Below are 19,095 nucleotides of genomic sequence, written 5' to 3' on the forward strand. Positions count from 1 at the left end.
CGATAATACATATAATTCGATGTGATATGTCTTAACATAACACTGTTTTATTCATTGTTTCGGCATTCACTTTGTGGTAAGACATGATGAAATTGTAAAAGAAAAACACTTGTTTTTTACCCCTTGAGTTCATTTAATTATAACGACTAGTTTAACCTTTCGTATATGACATCTTCAGGTCTAAATTTAAACTCTAAGTGTAAAATATAACTTTATATTTAGACCTGAAGATGGAAGCATAGCTTCCGAAACTAGTCGTTATAATAAAATAAACTACAGTGGTAAAAAAAGTGTTCCTTTTACAACAAAACACTGATTTAAAATCGGCAAAACATTATCTCACATAATATTTCCTATAAATCCGCTTACGAAATAGTGTAGCTGACTACTTTCATACTTACGTACGTACGTAGGTAGTTACCTAGATACGTCTTTATTACAAATGGCATCCCCAATCAAAAGCAGCCCCTGTGTTGTAAACACTGGATCCGTTACTTCCCTTTTCCCGCCAACGCGCGAGGGACCTTGGGCGAGTGGGATGTGATTACGTCATACGACCGTTACGTCAGCGCGAGTGACGTCATCGGTGACTCACGTTGCTGTCAAGGAACATAGGTAGGTGGCGAGTTGTTCACTTTGTTCCTGACAATATCATTATGCATTCGTTGAATGAATACGTTTTCATGTTTTGGTAATTCTTTCTTAACAAATATCAAAATTAAAATGTTTCTGTACAGAAAACCTCACGTAAAATATTCTAAAAAACACTGCATATTTTACTACTTAGGTGAATCCAAGTAGATTCTCATACACATGCAACGTTACTATCATGCGGTATGTGTAATTATGAATTTTTTGCAACAATTATTACTTTTTTCAAAACGATAAATTTTTTAAATAACAAATAAAAATATTAACGGAAGTAACAAAATTTTAAGATAATAAATTATCCAGCGACTAAAGTATCATAATACGAAGTATTAAGAATAAAAAATAATGAAATATATAAAGAAATATATATAAATATATATATATATATATATATATATATATATATATATATATATATATATATATATATATATATATATATATATATATATATATATTTATGTATATATATAAATTTCATTTCATTGTCTAAGAATGTTGTGACTATTTGTGACTCACGGGTAAAATATTATTAATAAATACAATATTTGAATAATACATATGCGATAACAAGCGGACTGCAAAACACATAGAAAGCTTAAGCCCAATTCCAACCTGTCAAGTATGATACTGCTTCCTAACAATTTTTGTTACGTACTTATCTGTTTTTTTTTTTGCTGTAACCCGCCCACGCTTTGCTATAATCAAAGCACACATTTATAATACATATGTGTGATTTCACAAATCTTGTGAAGCAATGAAAATATTAGAAATATATGAAAAAAACACTGAAAAAAAATCTAAGTAATGCAGTGTTAAGAAGCATGCTTTATTCCATGAACAATGCTTAATATTGCGTGTGTTAAAGTTACGTTCAACAGATGGGGCTTTCATTGCGGTAAAATAACTGTTTTACTTAAAAAGCATTTTTTATCTGTTATCAGTTACATTTTCATTTACTAAAGATACGTAAAAACGCGCGCGAATTCAAATGCAACGTTATGCCGACAATTGAAAGCAATCGGTAAATAACATAGGAGTTTTAAGATATCGAGCAAACGAATATTTACATTTTTATTTACACTGACATGACATACTTGCCTACCGTATTCATTCGTTTTACTCAATGTGTATAACATTTACACCATCGTTTCAGTATCTGCAAATTACACAAACCTACTTAATAATTAGCAAGCTACATAGTTAACAGATATCATCTCCTTCCGACACTTATATCCACATGAAATGGCGCTTAGGGCATTGTATTTGATTGATGTAATGTAACTTGACCGTTTATTACATGAAGGTAAGGTGTTTAGTCCTACGTACCGAGTGAAAGAATATTAAATGAGTGAAAAAACATTTACAGAGCCCGTCGGGATTTGAACCCGACACCATACCCAGCGTACTAACCACTAAATGACGCAGGTTCCATAATTCTCATATAATAATAAACTTTACTTATTTGGTTTAAGATTTCGTTGGCTACAATTATTTGTTATATTTTCCACTAATCAAAAGATTAAAGAATTCTTTATTTATTATTCTAGTCCTTATCCTCACCAAAGGGTGCATAGGGCACTAAATTTTATCGACGGGCTAACTTCATAGTAAATTACATGATTTACGTACCAGTCAAGGGTGATTTTAAATAAATAATGCATTGAAAAATCACACATTCATTTTTTTCCCTGACGTAGGTCCTGGATTGGACCTTACAATCGACTTGCCTTCGTGTAATTAACGATCAATAAGACGCTGCGTCGATAAACGATGCAGTCCCCTATGCACTATTAGATACGGATAAGGTTATAATTTTAATGAGTTTTAAATATGAATTCATCACAAATAAATGCACGGAAATTATTTTTTTGTGTGAATTGTAAATATTATATTTATACGCTAGTATCCACCTGTTCTGCACTAAATTACTGGCCGTGTGGATACCGGCCTTTAGACCTTCTACATAGACCACAACTTGTTTCCACCCACGCCCCCGCCGTGATTTGACCTTCGGTGTGCCGTTTCGTCCGTTTATGACCTCAGTAAAAGTGCCTTAGTTTTCGAGATATTTGCACTTCCCGAAAATCTACCCCTAAGATCAGTTTTTTGAGTGCCACCTCTTCAAATTTTCACAATTTAGGATTCTAATTTATGTTTTACAATAAAACACAAAAATAATTTAATTTAACAAAAACACTTTTTACTTTACTAAACCAAAGCAATTGTTTACATCGGAATTCCTAATAAATGAAATAATTATAAAATATCTTTTTTTCTAAAGTAAAACATTGTAAATGTTGTACAGTTTTTAAAATGACATAAATTGAACAACTTTTTAAAATAACTTGCCAGGTAGCGTAATTTTTTTTTTCAGAGTGAAGAGTTAAAGTTACCTAAAGGTTTATTTTAAAATCATTGACCGGGCATTAATATTTTTTTTTTCCGCCAAGGCAAGCCAGTATTGGTAATATTTTGGACTGTGATCAACAGAATAGTTCTTCAGTATTGTGAAAAATAATTTGAATCCTAAAATATGAAAAATTGAAAAAGTGGCACTCAAAAAACTGATCTAAGGCGAAGATGTTCACAAAATTCATGAAAGTGGAAATATCTGGAAAACTAAGGCACTTTTACTGAGGTCATATTTTCATTTTTAGGTGAGTCATAAGCTGGCCTAACATTCCTAAGGAATACGTTGGTTTATGGGACACCCTGTATAAATATGAATATATATATATATATATATATATATATATATATATATATATATATATATATATATATATATATATATATATATATATATATATATATATATATATATATATATATATATATATATATATATATATATATATATTTAGAAACACGTGTGTGTGTGTGTGTGTGTGTGTGTGTGTGTGTGTGTGTATAACATTACCTAGCCATGTAGTGAAATTCTTAGGTACCTTCATCTGTGGTAGCTATCTCAACTGTTTGCCTCATGCTCGTGCAGTCACTCGGTCACTCCCATACTGCATGACGTAACCGCCCCCCACCCCACCTCCTGCCGTCCCGTGCAATACAGAGCGATGACGTCAACCTTTATTTTCGAGTTCCCGCGCTCGGCGGGCAGTGGGTAGCAGATAGGCACCACTCAAATCTGAAAGAATTATAATTTGTGGAATAATTATATTAATAATGGAAGATGGCACTCCGTGTAAATAACGTGTTCAGTTCACGTTGAATTGTATGGTTTAGAAATAATAATTCTTAAATGTATGCAAGACGACGGTGACGACATCGTGCAGTCATCGAGCATTCGTGCTCGCAATTCACGAATTTATTTACTTTTTATGGATACCTACAATCTTTCTTTCTTTTCTATATCCGCACCCAGGTGGTGTACGGGACACTGCATTAGATCTCGTATTACGTAAAAGCGAGGTGTTCAGTCCTGCAGTCAGAGTCACAGATATATGAGTAGAATATATTTGTTAGAATGCAGGTAACGCAAATGAAGACTTAGGGTGAAGGTCATAATAGGTGTTGTGTGGAAAAAGAAGCGTGGTGGAGGATTGTAGGAATAGCAGCAATGACTAGGGCACTCGGGAATACATACCTGCACTCATACTAGCCCTTGTTACTTTGACTATTTAGGAGTCCCTTGAAGAAACAACGTAAATATTGTAAATTAGTATTTTGTAAATTGACGATGCTGACGTCATCATGCAGTTTAATATTCATGCTCGAATTTCGCGCACTTTTTACTTTTGATAGGTTCGTGTTGATTCTTCCTTATCCGCACTTTATCTAATATTTATTTTCACCCCCCTTGAGAATCGAATCCGGGACATCCAGCACGGTCGCTAAATACGCCAACCATTATACCACGGAGGCTTGTTGATTAGATTCTGTATTTTATTTATTTTTAAATAGTATGAAGTAACGTACTCACGTTTTGCACTCCAAATGTCAGTCAATCTGCCTACTTATGTGCATTATGCGAGTGATAAATACGTGTTTCTCACCCAAAAATCCGGAATCTTATTTTTACACTTCGCTATGGAGGGCATACATAACATATTACTAGAGCTTTTTTTAAACCAAAAAGGTATGTATATATATATATATATATATATATATATATATATATATATATATATATATATATATATATATATATATATATATATATATATATATATATATATATATATATATATATATATATATATATATATATATATATATATATATATATATATATATATATATATATATATATATATATATATATATATACATACATATATAAAAAAATATCTGAAAAAAAGTACCGGAACGCCGTTCCACCGCGTTACATCCAATATTACAATAAATATTTGGTACTAAATTTTATATGCAAAAAGACCATATTAAATATAAATTAGTATTTTTGACGATATATAATTTTGACGTCATAGTATAAGATGTGACTGATAATTTATTAAAAATACTTTATAATTTTGGATATCGAACTATTCCATACACAGTAGTATTACTGTGTATGAATACTAAATACAAAACCTATATCTAGCATATTTTAGGCAGATATATACAATCAGTGGTGGATTAAGCGTTTTATAAGCCCCAAGCGCATTTTTATCGATTGTTGCGCGGTATGATCGATAATCCTGAAATTATGCGGAGCATTGGTCTGTATGTTCCCGATAGTTAGCTAAGACAGCGTCGGCATAGATTGGTTCACATTCCTATATACAGGACCAACCTGTCGATGGTTATGCCTGTAGTAAAAGCTACCGCTATGCTGAACAATATCACGATGGATATTGATCTGTTCCATGTCTCTAAGGGGGTTTCAGAAGCGGAATTCTTCTACAACTTTAACAATGTATTTACTTGTAATTTGTTGTCTTTTTATTTACTTTGTAATTTGTATTATTAATATATACGCCTAAAATGTAAGTTTGTCACGTATACAACTCTGCAACATATTGGTCAAGTGAAACAAAACAAGAACAACCAGTAGTAGTTTATAAATAATGAAAAAACTATATCTAGTTTTAATGCTAGTCGGAATGCAGCAGGACTCTGTCGCTTAGGCATAGGTATACGAGCAAGTAGGTAGGTGGATACTCATCCACGTCAGCCCCACATACGGCCACAACCAGATACGTTCCTGAGTGGTCTTAAGTCGAGATCCTTCATGCATATTATAGTATTATGTCGAATGAGTATTTTGTTGCTTTTTTACAAAAATATTGTTAAATATAGTAATATTGCGTAGTGCTACGATGTACCACTATGTTCAATATGAAGGCATTTATTGTTATACGATCAACGCTACAATAGGCTTTTGTCACGATGGTGGATTATTGGCTAATAAATTAATATGAAAAATCACAAGACTATCGATAACATTCTTATTGAAAACTGTAGGGAACTAAGGGAGATATTGAAGTTTAAGTTTTCGATATTTGAATAAAACGAAAAACGTGCGTTCGCATACGTCATCAAATTTCCGTCATCGAACGTTTTATGACGTCATATGGTTATTGTCTATGGTCTATAGAGCTGTAATAGTAGTAGTATGGATTGTTTGTTTACCACTACACTACCATTTGGTTATACAAATATGAGCGAAGGGGGGGTGGGAGGGTGGACCATAGACATCAACAAATAGAGCCGCCAATAATTTAGCAATGACACCAACATTAAAATAACTCCATCGTTTCTGTGACGTCATTCATTGCCAACTTACGAAAATAACGTTTTTTCGAAGGCGAGTTTTCCAAAAGAAAATGATGAATGAAAATATTTATTATATCGGCTGTTATAAACACAAAACAAGTCTTATACAATCCTTTATAGGTTGAGTATGTTAAATTAGATATTCCTCTCGTCTGACAAAGATCCATTGTAGTCTTCGAACGTAGGATTTGGGCGATGCGTTCACACGTTCACAGTGTATGGTGCCGTGCTTTATGTATTTACGATAAGAACATGATTACTTTACTAGATTCACTGCACTTGACGGACTAATTTCAGGAGTAGTTCAATCACTCTGAAACGAGTGGAGGCTTAATAAGAAAAATAAATTAATAAAAAGTGTAAACTATGTACGAGTACCATTTATAAGAAAATATATTTTACCGAAAGAATTTAAATCCTACACAAATCTTGGTAACATATAATACATCTTCTGTTTCAAATTGCTTGTGAATAAGAGATTTCTTTTATTGATTATTTTTATACAATATTATTCTTTTTGCTCTAATTGTTTTCAACAGATTTTTTTCTTCACATTTTGGTTGAATTTTGTTTGATAATCTCATTAAAAAAATATTGCTCGTTTTCGTTGTAAAATTTTACAATTATAATTTATATTAATGTACTTGATGAGAGACTGCTTTAATAGTAATTTATCGGGACTTCATTATATTTTTCTATACTCGCCCGCCCCCGTAGTGTAATGGTCAGCACGCTGGGCTACCGTACTGGAGGTCCCGGGTTCGGTTCCCAGGGGGGTCAAATAAATAAAAGTGAATTTTCACTCTAGTATTTATTCAATTCATTTATTCAGAAAGGAGAAAAATTGATGCCTTCGAAATGTGGTGTTGGAGGCGCATGCTCCGAATTCCATGGACAGCTAGACGCACCAATGAGTCCATTCGCCAGGAACTACGCTTGGATGGCTTGTCTCTGGCCAATATCTGTACCCGACGGATTCTCCAGTTCTTTGGACACGTTGCGCGTGGCAACGAGGATAGCCTGGAACGACTAGTTGTGATCGGTAGCCTGGAGGGAAAGAGAGGGAGAGGAAGATCCCCACACGATGGACCGATCAAATTAAGGCAGCAGCAGGCACCTCAGTGGTTGGAGCGCTACGTGCAGCGCAGTCAAGGGATAACTGGAGAAGAGTCATTGCTTCTGCAAGGGTCACAACCCTCAGCAATGAGGATTAAGACGGAGAAGAAGAATTTATTCAATATTACCCTGGACTGGTTCCTGAAGCGGAGGGCTGATCACCTTTCCTTCATGTGCTGCAGTGCCCTATGCACCATCGGGTGCGGATAAAGGTTTAATAATAATAATAATAATTTTATTTTCAAAAGAATTTTTATGTTAATTCTATAAAAAATAAATAAAATTTACATATCTTGTTCAAAACAATGGTATTGTAGTGTTTGAATGCAGTATTCGCTGTAAAAATGTTATGCTCGGAAATCGTAGAATAATTCATACAATAAAACATCGTGCGAACTTTTGTAACACTAACATACAATCATAATATGTGCGTACGCTTTATATATATATATTAATATTACTTCCATTTAAAATCATGCCAATCAATCGAGCCAACACAAGCACAAGAAATATATTCGCAAAATCTGCAGTTTCCAAAAAAATGTATAAAAAATTATGTTATTTTGGCGCGTTATGAGGCGCTATTTTGTACTCATTACATCCTTATATTCGTAGATCATAACATTAAAATTGGCATATGTTTATGTTAAACGTAACATTTACGTTTTAAATTTAAATGATTTATTTCAATATTTTTATCATTTGAAACTGTAGATAATCACGAAAAACATTAAAATTTATTGTTATCGTGTAGGTAATACTATAGGTGCATTCGTTGAAAAATCACGTTTAATACTAGCAGATATATTGCTTTATATAATCCCAATATATACAATTTGTACTAGTTTTGTGTTTTTTTTAATTAACAATCAAATTTAGCTATTTTAGTTTGAGGGTAAGCAGCTTACTTAAACAGCTGCTGTTTCACCTTGCTTTTTTTAATTTTGTTGTTTTATGTTCATAAAAAAAGTTTTTTGGGAAACCGATATTAGATATCCTTAAGGGACTCTCATATATTGGTAGTGTTCACTTATATAAGCTCGTACGAACACGGGTATGCAACCTCAAGTGCTCTAGCCATTGCTGCTATTCTCCTTTCCTTCTCCTATGTTACCTATATTCCACTTGGATTGCCTTTCCTTTACACTAGAAATGACCTTCACCTTGAACTTTTTTGACTTGCGTCAACTGCATTCCATCAAATGTATTCCACTTTTATTTCTATGAATCTGGAAAGGAGGACTAATCACATCACCCCGCCTTTTATAATCCCGTTCGAGATAACACCTCATCGATTCGATGCCGTGCCACAAGGTTCGAGATAAGGGCCAGAAGAAGATATTTTAAAAATTCAAAATCTTCTTTTCTTATTCATTGCTTATTCAGTTAGCTTGCGGTAATGATAAAACATATTTCGGGATATAGAGATAGATTGTGAACTTTTAACAAAATCGAAATATTAATTAATTAAAAAAATTGAACTAGAGAAAATTACGATGAAATAAGACATTTTGTCCAAAATGAATAATGAATATAGTGTATTATTTTTTCGACGCATTAAAGCAATAATATTATAAACTTTACTCCAAATATTATCCCAACAATTTATGACTCGCATACAATAAATTGATTGAAATTGGTTAATTGTATTTATCATGCTTATGGATGATAAGAAATAATAATTGTAATTTTACTTATGCAATCATATGAGTTACATGTAATAATTACTAAAATAATGCATCATGTTTAAGTACACACTGATTGCTTGTAATGTTACTGAAGGTATGTCTATTTCGTTCGCGAATGTTATTTTGTGAAGTTTTCCCGCTAAACTTGGTTTCGCCCGCAGTGGCAGTGGCGTGGATCGACTATTGACTCAGTGGGTGCGTCGATGTTGTAATCAAATATACCGGATTATTATTGAAATGTATCATTTTTTAAGAATTGAGCTTCCGTTTATTGAATAGTATATCACGAAACGATATTTAAATCACCCAGTGCATTATACCAATAAAAATACTCCATTCTTTTGTCTTAAATAACAAGTCAATATAGTTGAAACCAAAACCAAAAAATTAAGAAATGCATAAGCTTCGTTGGTGTTTTTACAGAGAGAAAAATAGTAGATATATAGTGTAAGCATTTGAGGAAAAGATGGGGAAATATTTTCGAATTTCAAATCGAGCAAGTGGCGGTAGAAGGGCAAAGTCTTTGTGCGCATGCGCAAACACGGCGGCCATATTGGGATGACGCGCAATTCATTGGAGTTCTCCGCCAGTGACGAGCGAGCTCGTATTTGACGTGGCTACTACGTACGATCCAGTCTGCCCACTCCGAACACAGAAAGTCGGTGACGAGGAATACGTAACTGGTGAGTATCCCCCGTTGAAGAATAACAACCCGACACGGGGAGAAAGAATTGACCCCCGAAAATGGTTCACCGCGAACGTTATCCCGCGAACAATGATCGACGTGTGTTGACAGTTTACGAAGAATTTGCGTTGAATATGGCGTCTCGGAAAATACTCCGGCTGTGCGAGTGTAAAATTAGAATTACGTCGTAGCGACGCTCGTCGCGGGCGATATGGGAACGCTCTCGGTGGTCGCGTGGATCGCGGAACCCGAAGCCCCGTCGGGAGCGCGTATCACCTCGCCTGACAGCGGGAGTCGGGAGTCGTTATCGGCGCGATCTGACGGAATCCGCGAACTGGTGACTGATGACCTTGGCACTTGTTACAGGCGCCCCTCCGTGGCATGGACGGAATGGTGGAAGAGAACGGCACGGGAGGCTCCGAGGGGCTGAAGGCCGCGACGCCCTCTCCCGCGGGGCCCCACGCCGCCACCAGCATCGTGCAGCTGTCCCTGCCATCGCAAGCGCCCTCCGCTCAGGTTGGTTTGCTCAGATTGCCACTAAACAAAAATAACAACACTCCTTATCAGTGACAAATAACAACAATAGACATTACTCGTGACGAGATATATATTCATGCCGATACAATCAGGTAATATTTAAATTATTATATATTGCTGATGAGCCAATTTAGAAAACTTTTATATTTGTATTATTACAATTACAAGTGATGTTTACATGTTTGTTTATATAATGTTACCTGTGTTATTCTGTTGTATTAAGCTTTATTTGGTATGTTTTCATAGTAATGAATAGACAAATATACAATTCTCTTTAAATGAAGTTTAGTGCAGTTATTTTGTGATATTAGTGCCAGTGACTAATCAAACCCAATTTTCTCAAATCAAGGATACTAAATAGTTTAAATAAAAATATTTATTTGAATTAACTAAAATTAAATCCATCCTTTTTTAAAACTCCGATTCTAAATGTAAATAAATAAAATTTAACCTCACCTTTAGAGGAGTGATGATGTCATCATTGTATGACTTAATAACAAAATTATATGCTTAAAAGAAAAATAATTATTTTTGAAAAACGAAAAAAAAAAATCATTTTAATTATGGTGATTAACATTTTATTACCAAATAACTTTTTCATAATTTATTTGAATTTAACATTACTAAATTATTACAACAGTCAGCTAATGCTGCCTGTTATATGCTAGTAAAGTATATTACAAGGCGGTAACTACGGGATGGAGAATTGGAATGAAGCAGGTTTAATTTTCCCTCTGAAACTCTTGCAATGCAATGCATCAAGATAACACTGAGTGAAGGCATACTCCATGCACTGTTGGGTACTGATGAGGGTTAGAAGACATCTGAATTATTTACGCACTAATGAATAACAAACATTATTATTTTAAATCATTTTAAAAATCAAAAATGAAAGCAAGATTTGTATAAATTTATTCACTACTATGGTCTACTAACCCCCCCCCCCCTTCATCTCTTTCCTCATTATGGTCTTGATATGTAAAACTTTTTTATAGCCGGTTTACAGTACAACTTAATTAATATCATAACATTTTGAGTGTGTCCAAATACTGGACAAAATCTGGATTATCTCCAATTATTAGAGTTATTATCATATTATTTTAATAAAATAGTTTCTGCTCAATAAAAAAGCTTCTTGTCATCTCACCAATATGTGTCTCTAGTTAAGTTCTAATGATTCGAGAACGTTTCGAAATTGGTTCATATATACAGAACTTCCAAGAATTTGAGTATCATATTAGGTCGATTGCAACCTCCCTCTGTATTATAGCTCACTGCCAAGACCTGCATGAGCCATGTAACTCACGAATTGTCTCGATGGTAGCTTCACCTTCTCGGAGTCCAGTAGAGGTCCTCCGAGGATGTGACTTCGTTTGCGAGCGAGTGCGTCACAATTGTAGAGAATGTGGATTGGCGTTTCGTTATCCTCCATACAAAATCTGCATACTGGGGAGTCATGAAGTGAAATTTTTGTCATGTGTTTCCTCAGTCTGCAGTGTCCTGTCAAGGTCCTGGTTAAGATCCCAATAAATTCAATATTGGTTCATATATATAGAACTTCCAAGAATTGGAGTAGTGTGGTTGTCAATAATGGTTAGAATTGGTGAACGTTACATGTGTGTAAAGTGATCACTCAAACCAGCCTATGACGGTCGTCAGCCCCGTAAATGCCCAGACTTCCATATTATTCTTCATCTTTAATGAGATGTCAAAAAATAATTAATATCATGTTTAATATATGGGATATGTTTTTGGTTTGTGTGGAAGCAGGCGCAGTCGGTGATCCAAGCCAACCAGCAGTCTGTGATCCAAACTCCCGGCAACATGCAGTCTGTGCAGCTGCCCAACAAGGCCAACGTCATCCTCGTAGGCAAGCCCAGCTCCGTCATACACACCACCCAGGGAACCCTGCAAGCCCTGCAGGTAATTACGCTCTCCTCTCCACTCTGCAAGTACTATACTAGTACTCTCATGTACCTGCCCTGTTAGCGATTCATTTCTGTCAGTTTCTAGTCTTTAGTATTGGGTAATTAACCCTCCAGGTTACAGTTCTAGGAAATCCATACCGTTTTGTTTGTTACTGTTGTTTTCGCAGATACTTTTTTATGTAAGAATCACCTGTGGACATATTGTAATCTATGCAATTATTAAAACAGCTCGCACCATGTTTGGACACTTTATCTAAACCATATTCTATATAGGGACCCGCATTATAATCGCTTAATTCAATTCTCAGCTATTACCGCCATTTCAAAACGGTGTTATTTGGATGACAATTATAGGTTAGTAAAGCCAGTGGAAAATTTAGCACCGAGAAGAGTTAGCAGCTGACAGAATTGGTTAGGCTCACCACGATAGTTTAATGATGATATTATTCAGATCAAACCTGAGCCGAGGTTGGTGAATGACCCTCTGCAGATGGAATCGTGCAGCGACGACAGCCTGTCGGACGAAGAGAGCCCCAAGAAGCGGCGTGACCTGCTCACCCGGCGACCTTCCTACCGCAAGATCCTCAATGACCTCGGGGGAGCGGAAATTGCCGGTGAATATACGCCCCCATCATTCCATTACCTAACTCTTCACTTCATCATTTTTACATTATTACATCGGACACAACTTTTGCCAATGCCACATTCTTTTGGTAAATAAATAACATCTACTTGAAAACACATCGTCAATATTTTTTAGAAAATCCTTTATTAGTATTGTTTCTTTCTCACACTGTGTTAGATTTCATAGTGTTGTGGCATAATGCCGGAACTAGATTGATTTATTTTGCAATTTCCTTCCTTTAAATGTCGTGAATGAACTATGATTTTATATTTATTATTTTGTACAAGTGTAAAACTGTCTCCAGAGTATCGGTTCCTGTTCCTGTAATATTTTTTTCTAATTGTAAATAATTTTAAACTTATGATTTGCATGACGTTTTGTTTAGTATGGTTATCTAAAAAAAATATATTGAAATAACTATGCTGTGCCAATTTAGTCTTTCGCTATTACGCTTTTATCACTTTTGTTTTTATTAGTCGGTATGTTATTCCGGTGCCTGATTTGATAGAATGTGCACGTTTGCATTAATTTGCGCTAGTCCACAGTAACTGAACTGGAAATAAAGTGTATGTGCAATATCGTCGCAGCAATATTTCCACCAGTAATCTTCCTACATTTCCTTCCGTTAATGTTTCCCGTGTACCAACCATGGAGATGAAAACCATTAGCTAGGGATGCAGTAAGGTGCTGTATGTAGTCGGAAACATTTTATTGGTTGCACTTGCAGAGGGTCGCATGGAATCCAATTCGTCAGAGTGCGAGAGCGAAGTTTCTCTGGTGCCTCCGTCCTTGCCCTTCCCTTCAGGTCAGTCTCCCGGTAGAAGGGCACTCGCTCCACTCACGCACACCCCCACACCCCCACATCCCCACATCCCCGCATCCCCGCATCCCCGCATCCATCGACCACTCTACTAATTCAACTCACTTAGCAGAAACTCCGAAGATGGACGATAACCTATTTAAACATATGATTGGGCAGTCGATGGATTAACTTTTGGCAATGCAAAATAATAGACGAGATTAGGTCACCCGGCAATGATAATACTAGTTATATCGGTATTCCCTAATCTTGCGGAAACTGCGTTCCTACAATTACCAGATTTACACAGCTTTGTGGATGAGGATAACTCATTTTCTCTCCATATTCTTTCCATCACCTGTCTAGACATTCAATATTTTAATAATCATCTAATTTGGCTTACTAATAAAATTCTTTCTCGCTTCAATCTAAAATAATATTACATTAATATTTAGATAACCGTTGTTGCGCAACAATACAATCTACATAGCTTTAAAAGCAATTCAAATGTGTCTGTAGATAGGAAGTATCTGCCTACTTGTATTAACATTGCACGAATCATTATAACTCCCATCACAATACTTTGTGAGCACCTAAGACGGCAACAGTGTGCGGTGCTCACAGCCTTAACAGAAGAAGAAGCCTAGTCCCAAGCTAGACATTATAACCATCTGAGCTCTCTCGGTCCTGATAAATTAATGTTTGAATCTCGGGTAATGACAGTTTGGAAATTCCTCGAGCATCGTTCACTGTCGCGGCCTTAGGCAGTCAAGACAATGTAAGCACACGGCAATTGGGTCAAAATATTTTATGAGGGTGTTAGGTTAGCTTTTAGATAATATTTGCTTTGTTACGAGCAATATGAATTTATTTAACATTTTTATATGAATAATATTTAAATAATAACGTGGATTGACATACACGACATCTTTCTATTTGTTAAAAAAAAGCACACAATGAAAATTGATTTACTTTTAAAGTAATTTTTGCCTGTTGCCGAGAAACGGTAAATATTAGTTTTTTGTGAAATTATAATGAAATGAGATGTCTTGTAGATTAATCTGGTTGAATTAGTGGGCTAGCACATAAGTGAGCGCTTGAAGCGTAGTGGTCCGATACGTCTCGGGATGGTTGAGCACGGAGCGGAGAGAGCGGTGAGCGGTGTGTGTCGGCGTGTCAGGGCGTGTCTAATGATGGTTGCGCGGGCGTGCGTGTCTGACCCCAGGCCGTATTACAGTGATCCCGGCGGGGGCGCTGCAGGCGGCGGAGGGCGGCTTGCACACGCTCACCATGGCCAACACGGGCTCGGGCGGCGCCATCGTGCAGTACACCACCAGCCAAGATGGCCAGTTCTTTGTTCCAGGTGAGACAAGCCGTCACGCTTCATTATTACATTACTACGCCCAATATTCCAATTGCACACTATTTGTTATAGTTTCTTGTATATTAAACCGCTTTTTTATGTTCTAATCTATTTTGCCATACTTATAACACTGAACGCCTGTAAACTTTATTAATATATAATACATTTCAGTTACTAATGTCTATTTTTCTTAAATATTTTTACTAGAAAATATGGGTTTTAACATTAACGCATAGCTGTAACTGGATGATGAGTATACATAATCTCAAAATTATGAAATAGGAAGTAAATCAAATAAAAATAAATATACCTTTGATCTGAGAAAATACTATATCCTCGAGTGTCTTGATCGTTCGTAATTGTATAATTTTTCCAGATCATATTATTTTGAGTATGTATATGTACATATTTACTAAAGCAAAACGAATGAACTGAGCTGTATGATATTTGGCTTGGAAAGGCAATTTAATTTACAAGAGCCGATTAAGTGGTGGATTATCTGTACCTTCTAAATTGTAAGCGGATAGATTGGGACCACGACTATTTGTGTAAATAATAAAGTGTTCCATTTTGCAGTGTCACAAGGAGGGCCCGTGCTGGAAGACCAGACGCGGAAGCGAGAGATGAGGCTGCTGAAGAACCGGGAAGCGGCCCGCGAGTGTCGCCGCAAGAAGAAGGAGTACATCAAGTGCCTGGAGAACCGCGTGGCCGTGCTGGAGAACCAGAACAAGGCGCTCATCGACGAGCTGAAGGCGCTCAAGGAGCTGTACTGCAAGCAGAAGACGGAGTGAGCGCGCGGCGCCGCCGACCCGAGCAGACCTGAGCGGCCGCACCGCCGCCCCCGCCCCCCCCGCCCGCCGGCTCCTCTCCTCGCGAGACAGAGACCAGCGGCCGCGCCGTTAGATAAGCCAAAGGATTGTACATGTAACATTTTGTTGTTTTATTGTCTAAAATGTGTAATATTATATAAGTGTGAACTACGAATAGTGCTATGTAAAGTTACAGTGTCCCTGTATATACGCAGATTATATATAGGGAGTATATTTTGTACGCGATCGTACTCGGGTAAATCATCGAAGAGAACTTTATTCAGAGTCTGGAGTGGTTATGTAAATAGCGTATTTATATATTATATGATATATATATTTTAATACCTCTGATGTAAAGTTTTGTTAGTTAATCCTCTTGCGGGTGGATTGACCGCCGGCCGCGTATTGACCGTCGGCCGCCGCGTGTATCTGCGGGTTCCCAGCTCCTGTACCTGATGTTCAGCGCCGCGCACGTCGGCCTTTGTGATATGTATATCGAGTTAGTTCCCGTTTCTCCGCTGCAATAATCTGACATATCAACTCGCACTGCCCGACTCCGCTTTCTCTGTCTGTAGGTTTATGGCGGATCGGGACGGTTAATACGCGCCCGCATTTTTAAGATAAGATTGGAGTGCCTTTGCAAAAATATAATTGAAAACCACTTTAAGACACCTATATATTTATGTACATGAATTAATTATAAACAGTTATTTGTAAGTAAGGAATGACAAGGCTCTAATGGTTATTAATTTAGTTTTATTTTGGGTATCTGCAATACACAGGTCCTTTTATTGCTACAACTATTCATCCGTTAGTTGAATGAAACGCTTACCCTTCTTTAGTAAACTAAGTTGCTTCCTTCACTTTCTTTTAGCTTACAATGTTTACGTTGTCAATAGCTTTATTTGAGTCATATTGTACTATATTTGGGCTATTCTTACTAAATTTATAGTTGCAGAATACCCCAAAAAACGATACCTATTATTTTTACCAATTTATAAATTGTGGAAAATGATTTTATTAGGTTTTTCATTAGCCTTTTGTGATCACATATTTTGGAGATAATTTATAAAAAACAATAGCAATTTATAAATCTATAAATATATTGTACATAATAAATACTATATCTGTTGAAAGAGAAATTCCCGGGCTATGATGGCCACTATAGAAGGGTTCCACTGTTCCCGTCTGGTTCCGCAACAAGTGCACCCACCCTTCTGATTGCTCCCGACTCACTCCGTCCGCCCCCTCCTCCCCCCACTTCCCGCCCTATCCACTGTGTGACACAAACTGCTTCTGGATACCTTGTGCCATGCAATGTAAGCTCGTGATACTTGATAGGTGTCATTTTACTAATTTATTGAAGGATCTTACTAATTTATTGGTGGGACAGAATGCCCTCACTTTGTGTATATTGTTGGTTATGTCAGGAATTATTCGTATTTTGTTATGTCTCTATCGGAAGATCTTTATATTGGCAAATGCAAAAGCTGTTGTAATTATATTTGACAAGAATTGTAAATAATAAAATTGTATTTTTACAGATATTATCTAGTTTTTCTACAAAATCATATTTGTGTAATATATGGAATGGCATCTGTCCACTTTATTTGTCTTTATTAATGAATATAATATGAAGCCATTAGGTTTTAGATATGAAAAGATACCTAAAGCCTAATCTCACAAACGGCTATTGTGCATATTTTTGTTGATGTTTATTCAATTATGCATTCACTCGTTTGCGAGTGATTTTGATTTTTGTTGAATGATGAATACCAATAATACAGTTGAATTATCTTAAAAATTTCATCATGACTGTTTCTGCTTAATATTGCCATATTTGTGCATCAATTCATTCATTCGGTAAAAATTCATCTTTAAAAATTGTCACAATATAAAATAGTATATGTATTATCAATGCACACACACGAGCCGTCATATGTGTGCATATATAGTATACAAAAACACATAATAATAACGTCACACCTGCCCCATGATGCGACAGTCCAGTTCAAATCTATGTAAAAAAAACATAGTTATATCTCTATACATATAAGGGATTCCTAAAGAATACTTTGTGAACATACAAATACAGACACTGCTTATCCTGGAATTCATATTTTCAATACATGGTGTTTAACGCATTTCAGGCTGCAAGTGAACTCTTGGTTGGCTACTGAATAATGATTTATCTACCAAACCTAAACTAACCAAATCTAATGATTTGTGAACCACTTCCAATTGCTCTTAAGCACGCACATAGAGGTTGATTATAGTAACTTTATATATCGGGCCTATTCTATGTTTCTAACATAATTATAACAGTTGATACTGTTATGTTACGCCAATCTCTTGGATCTATTGTCATTGAGACATAAATTTAAAAAAAATGTTAGCATGGGTATCATTTATGTTTGAAAAATGTGTATTAATTCTAAAGTTAATTGAATTAATAATGACATAGTTATTTTAATGACAAAAACAGGATTTGTGGCTAATGTTGGCTAGATGGGTAACTATGGCGTGGAAAGCCATTATGAAGAATATTTAAAAATAAAAGTTTTTTGCTCACTTTACAAATTCTATAAAATGTTAGCTTAGTTTTAAGCCACTTTTTACTATCTTAGCCAGTTTGGACAAATACCTAGTCTTTTTCGGGGGTTGATACATACTAAACTTAAAATCGAGAATTATTCGAAGATGAGTAGGCGCGACAAAGGAATGGTTAATTAAATGAGGTTTGCGGTGAAAGAGGCTGGAGGCATGGGGTTTATAGAGAGAAGAAAAGGTATTTGTCAAAAACGGTTGGAATAATATGTAGTACCAAATATAAAAGAAGATGAAAACAATGACTTTACTAATTTTAAAATGTAAAAAAATGTTCCAAAGAATATTTCTATCAACTTAAACCATAGTACAGTAGAATGTGAACATGTACAAAATATCAATATTATCGCTGAATACTTTTTTATACAGGGTTTTTTGTTGTATTCCCTCCTAAATACTTCCGTATTTTACAAATAGTATTTTCCCTTGATGCTGTTTAGGTGTACTCCTGGATTGTATATAGGTTTGTATATTTGTCTGTATTCTTTTACCCCCTATCCGCACCTAGTGCGGCATAGGGCACTGCATCGTATATAAGCAGTGTTATCTTG

The 19,095-nt window shown here is 35.7% G+C and overlaps 1 protein-coding gene across 15 annotated transcripts; it reads left to right on the forward strand.

Moving 5' to 3' along the window:
- The first annotated feature begins 9,779 nt into the window (after window positions 1-9,779).
- Window positions 9,780-17,482, forward strand: CrebB (Cyclic-AMP response element binding protein B). Of its 15 annotated transcripts, XM_088270605.1 has the most exons (7): window positions 9,780-9,874; window positions 10,243-10,392; window positions 12,184-12,336; window positions 12,793-12,955; window positions 13,694-13,771; window positions 15,003-15,128; window positions 15,705-17,482. In XM_088270605.1, the coding sequence occupies exons 2-7, from the start codon at window positions 10,258-10,260 to the stop codon at window positions 15,917-15,919; spliced, it is 870 nt and encodes a 289-aa protein (XP_088126731.1). In that variant the 5' UTR covers window positions 9,780-9,874; window positions 10,243-10,257; the 3' UTR covers window positions 15,920-17,482. The 15 variants fall into 15 exon arrangements, with proteins under 15 accessions (XP_088126731.1, XP_088126716.1, XP_088126718.1 ...); XM_088270590.1 differs by lacking the exon at window positions 13,694-13,771 and having other exon boundaries at window positions 12,181-12,336; window positions 14,991-15,128; XM_088270592.1 differs by lacking the exon at window positions 13,694-13,771 and having other exon boundaries at window positions 12,181-12,336; window positions 14,991-15,128; window positions 15,714-17,482.
- Window positions 17,483-19,095: the final 1,613 nt, after the last annotated feature.

The sequence above is a fragment of the Brachycentrus maculatus genome, unplaced genomic scaffold (assembly GCF_059751285.1).
Source record: "Brachycentrus maculatus isolate JH-2025_06_01 unplaced genomic scaffold, ASM5975128v1 h1tg000388l, whole genome shotgun sequence".
Taxonomy (NCBI): Eukaryota; Metazoa; Arthropoda; class Insecta; order Trichoptera; family Brachycentridae; genus Brachycentrus; species Brachycentrus maculatus.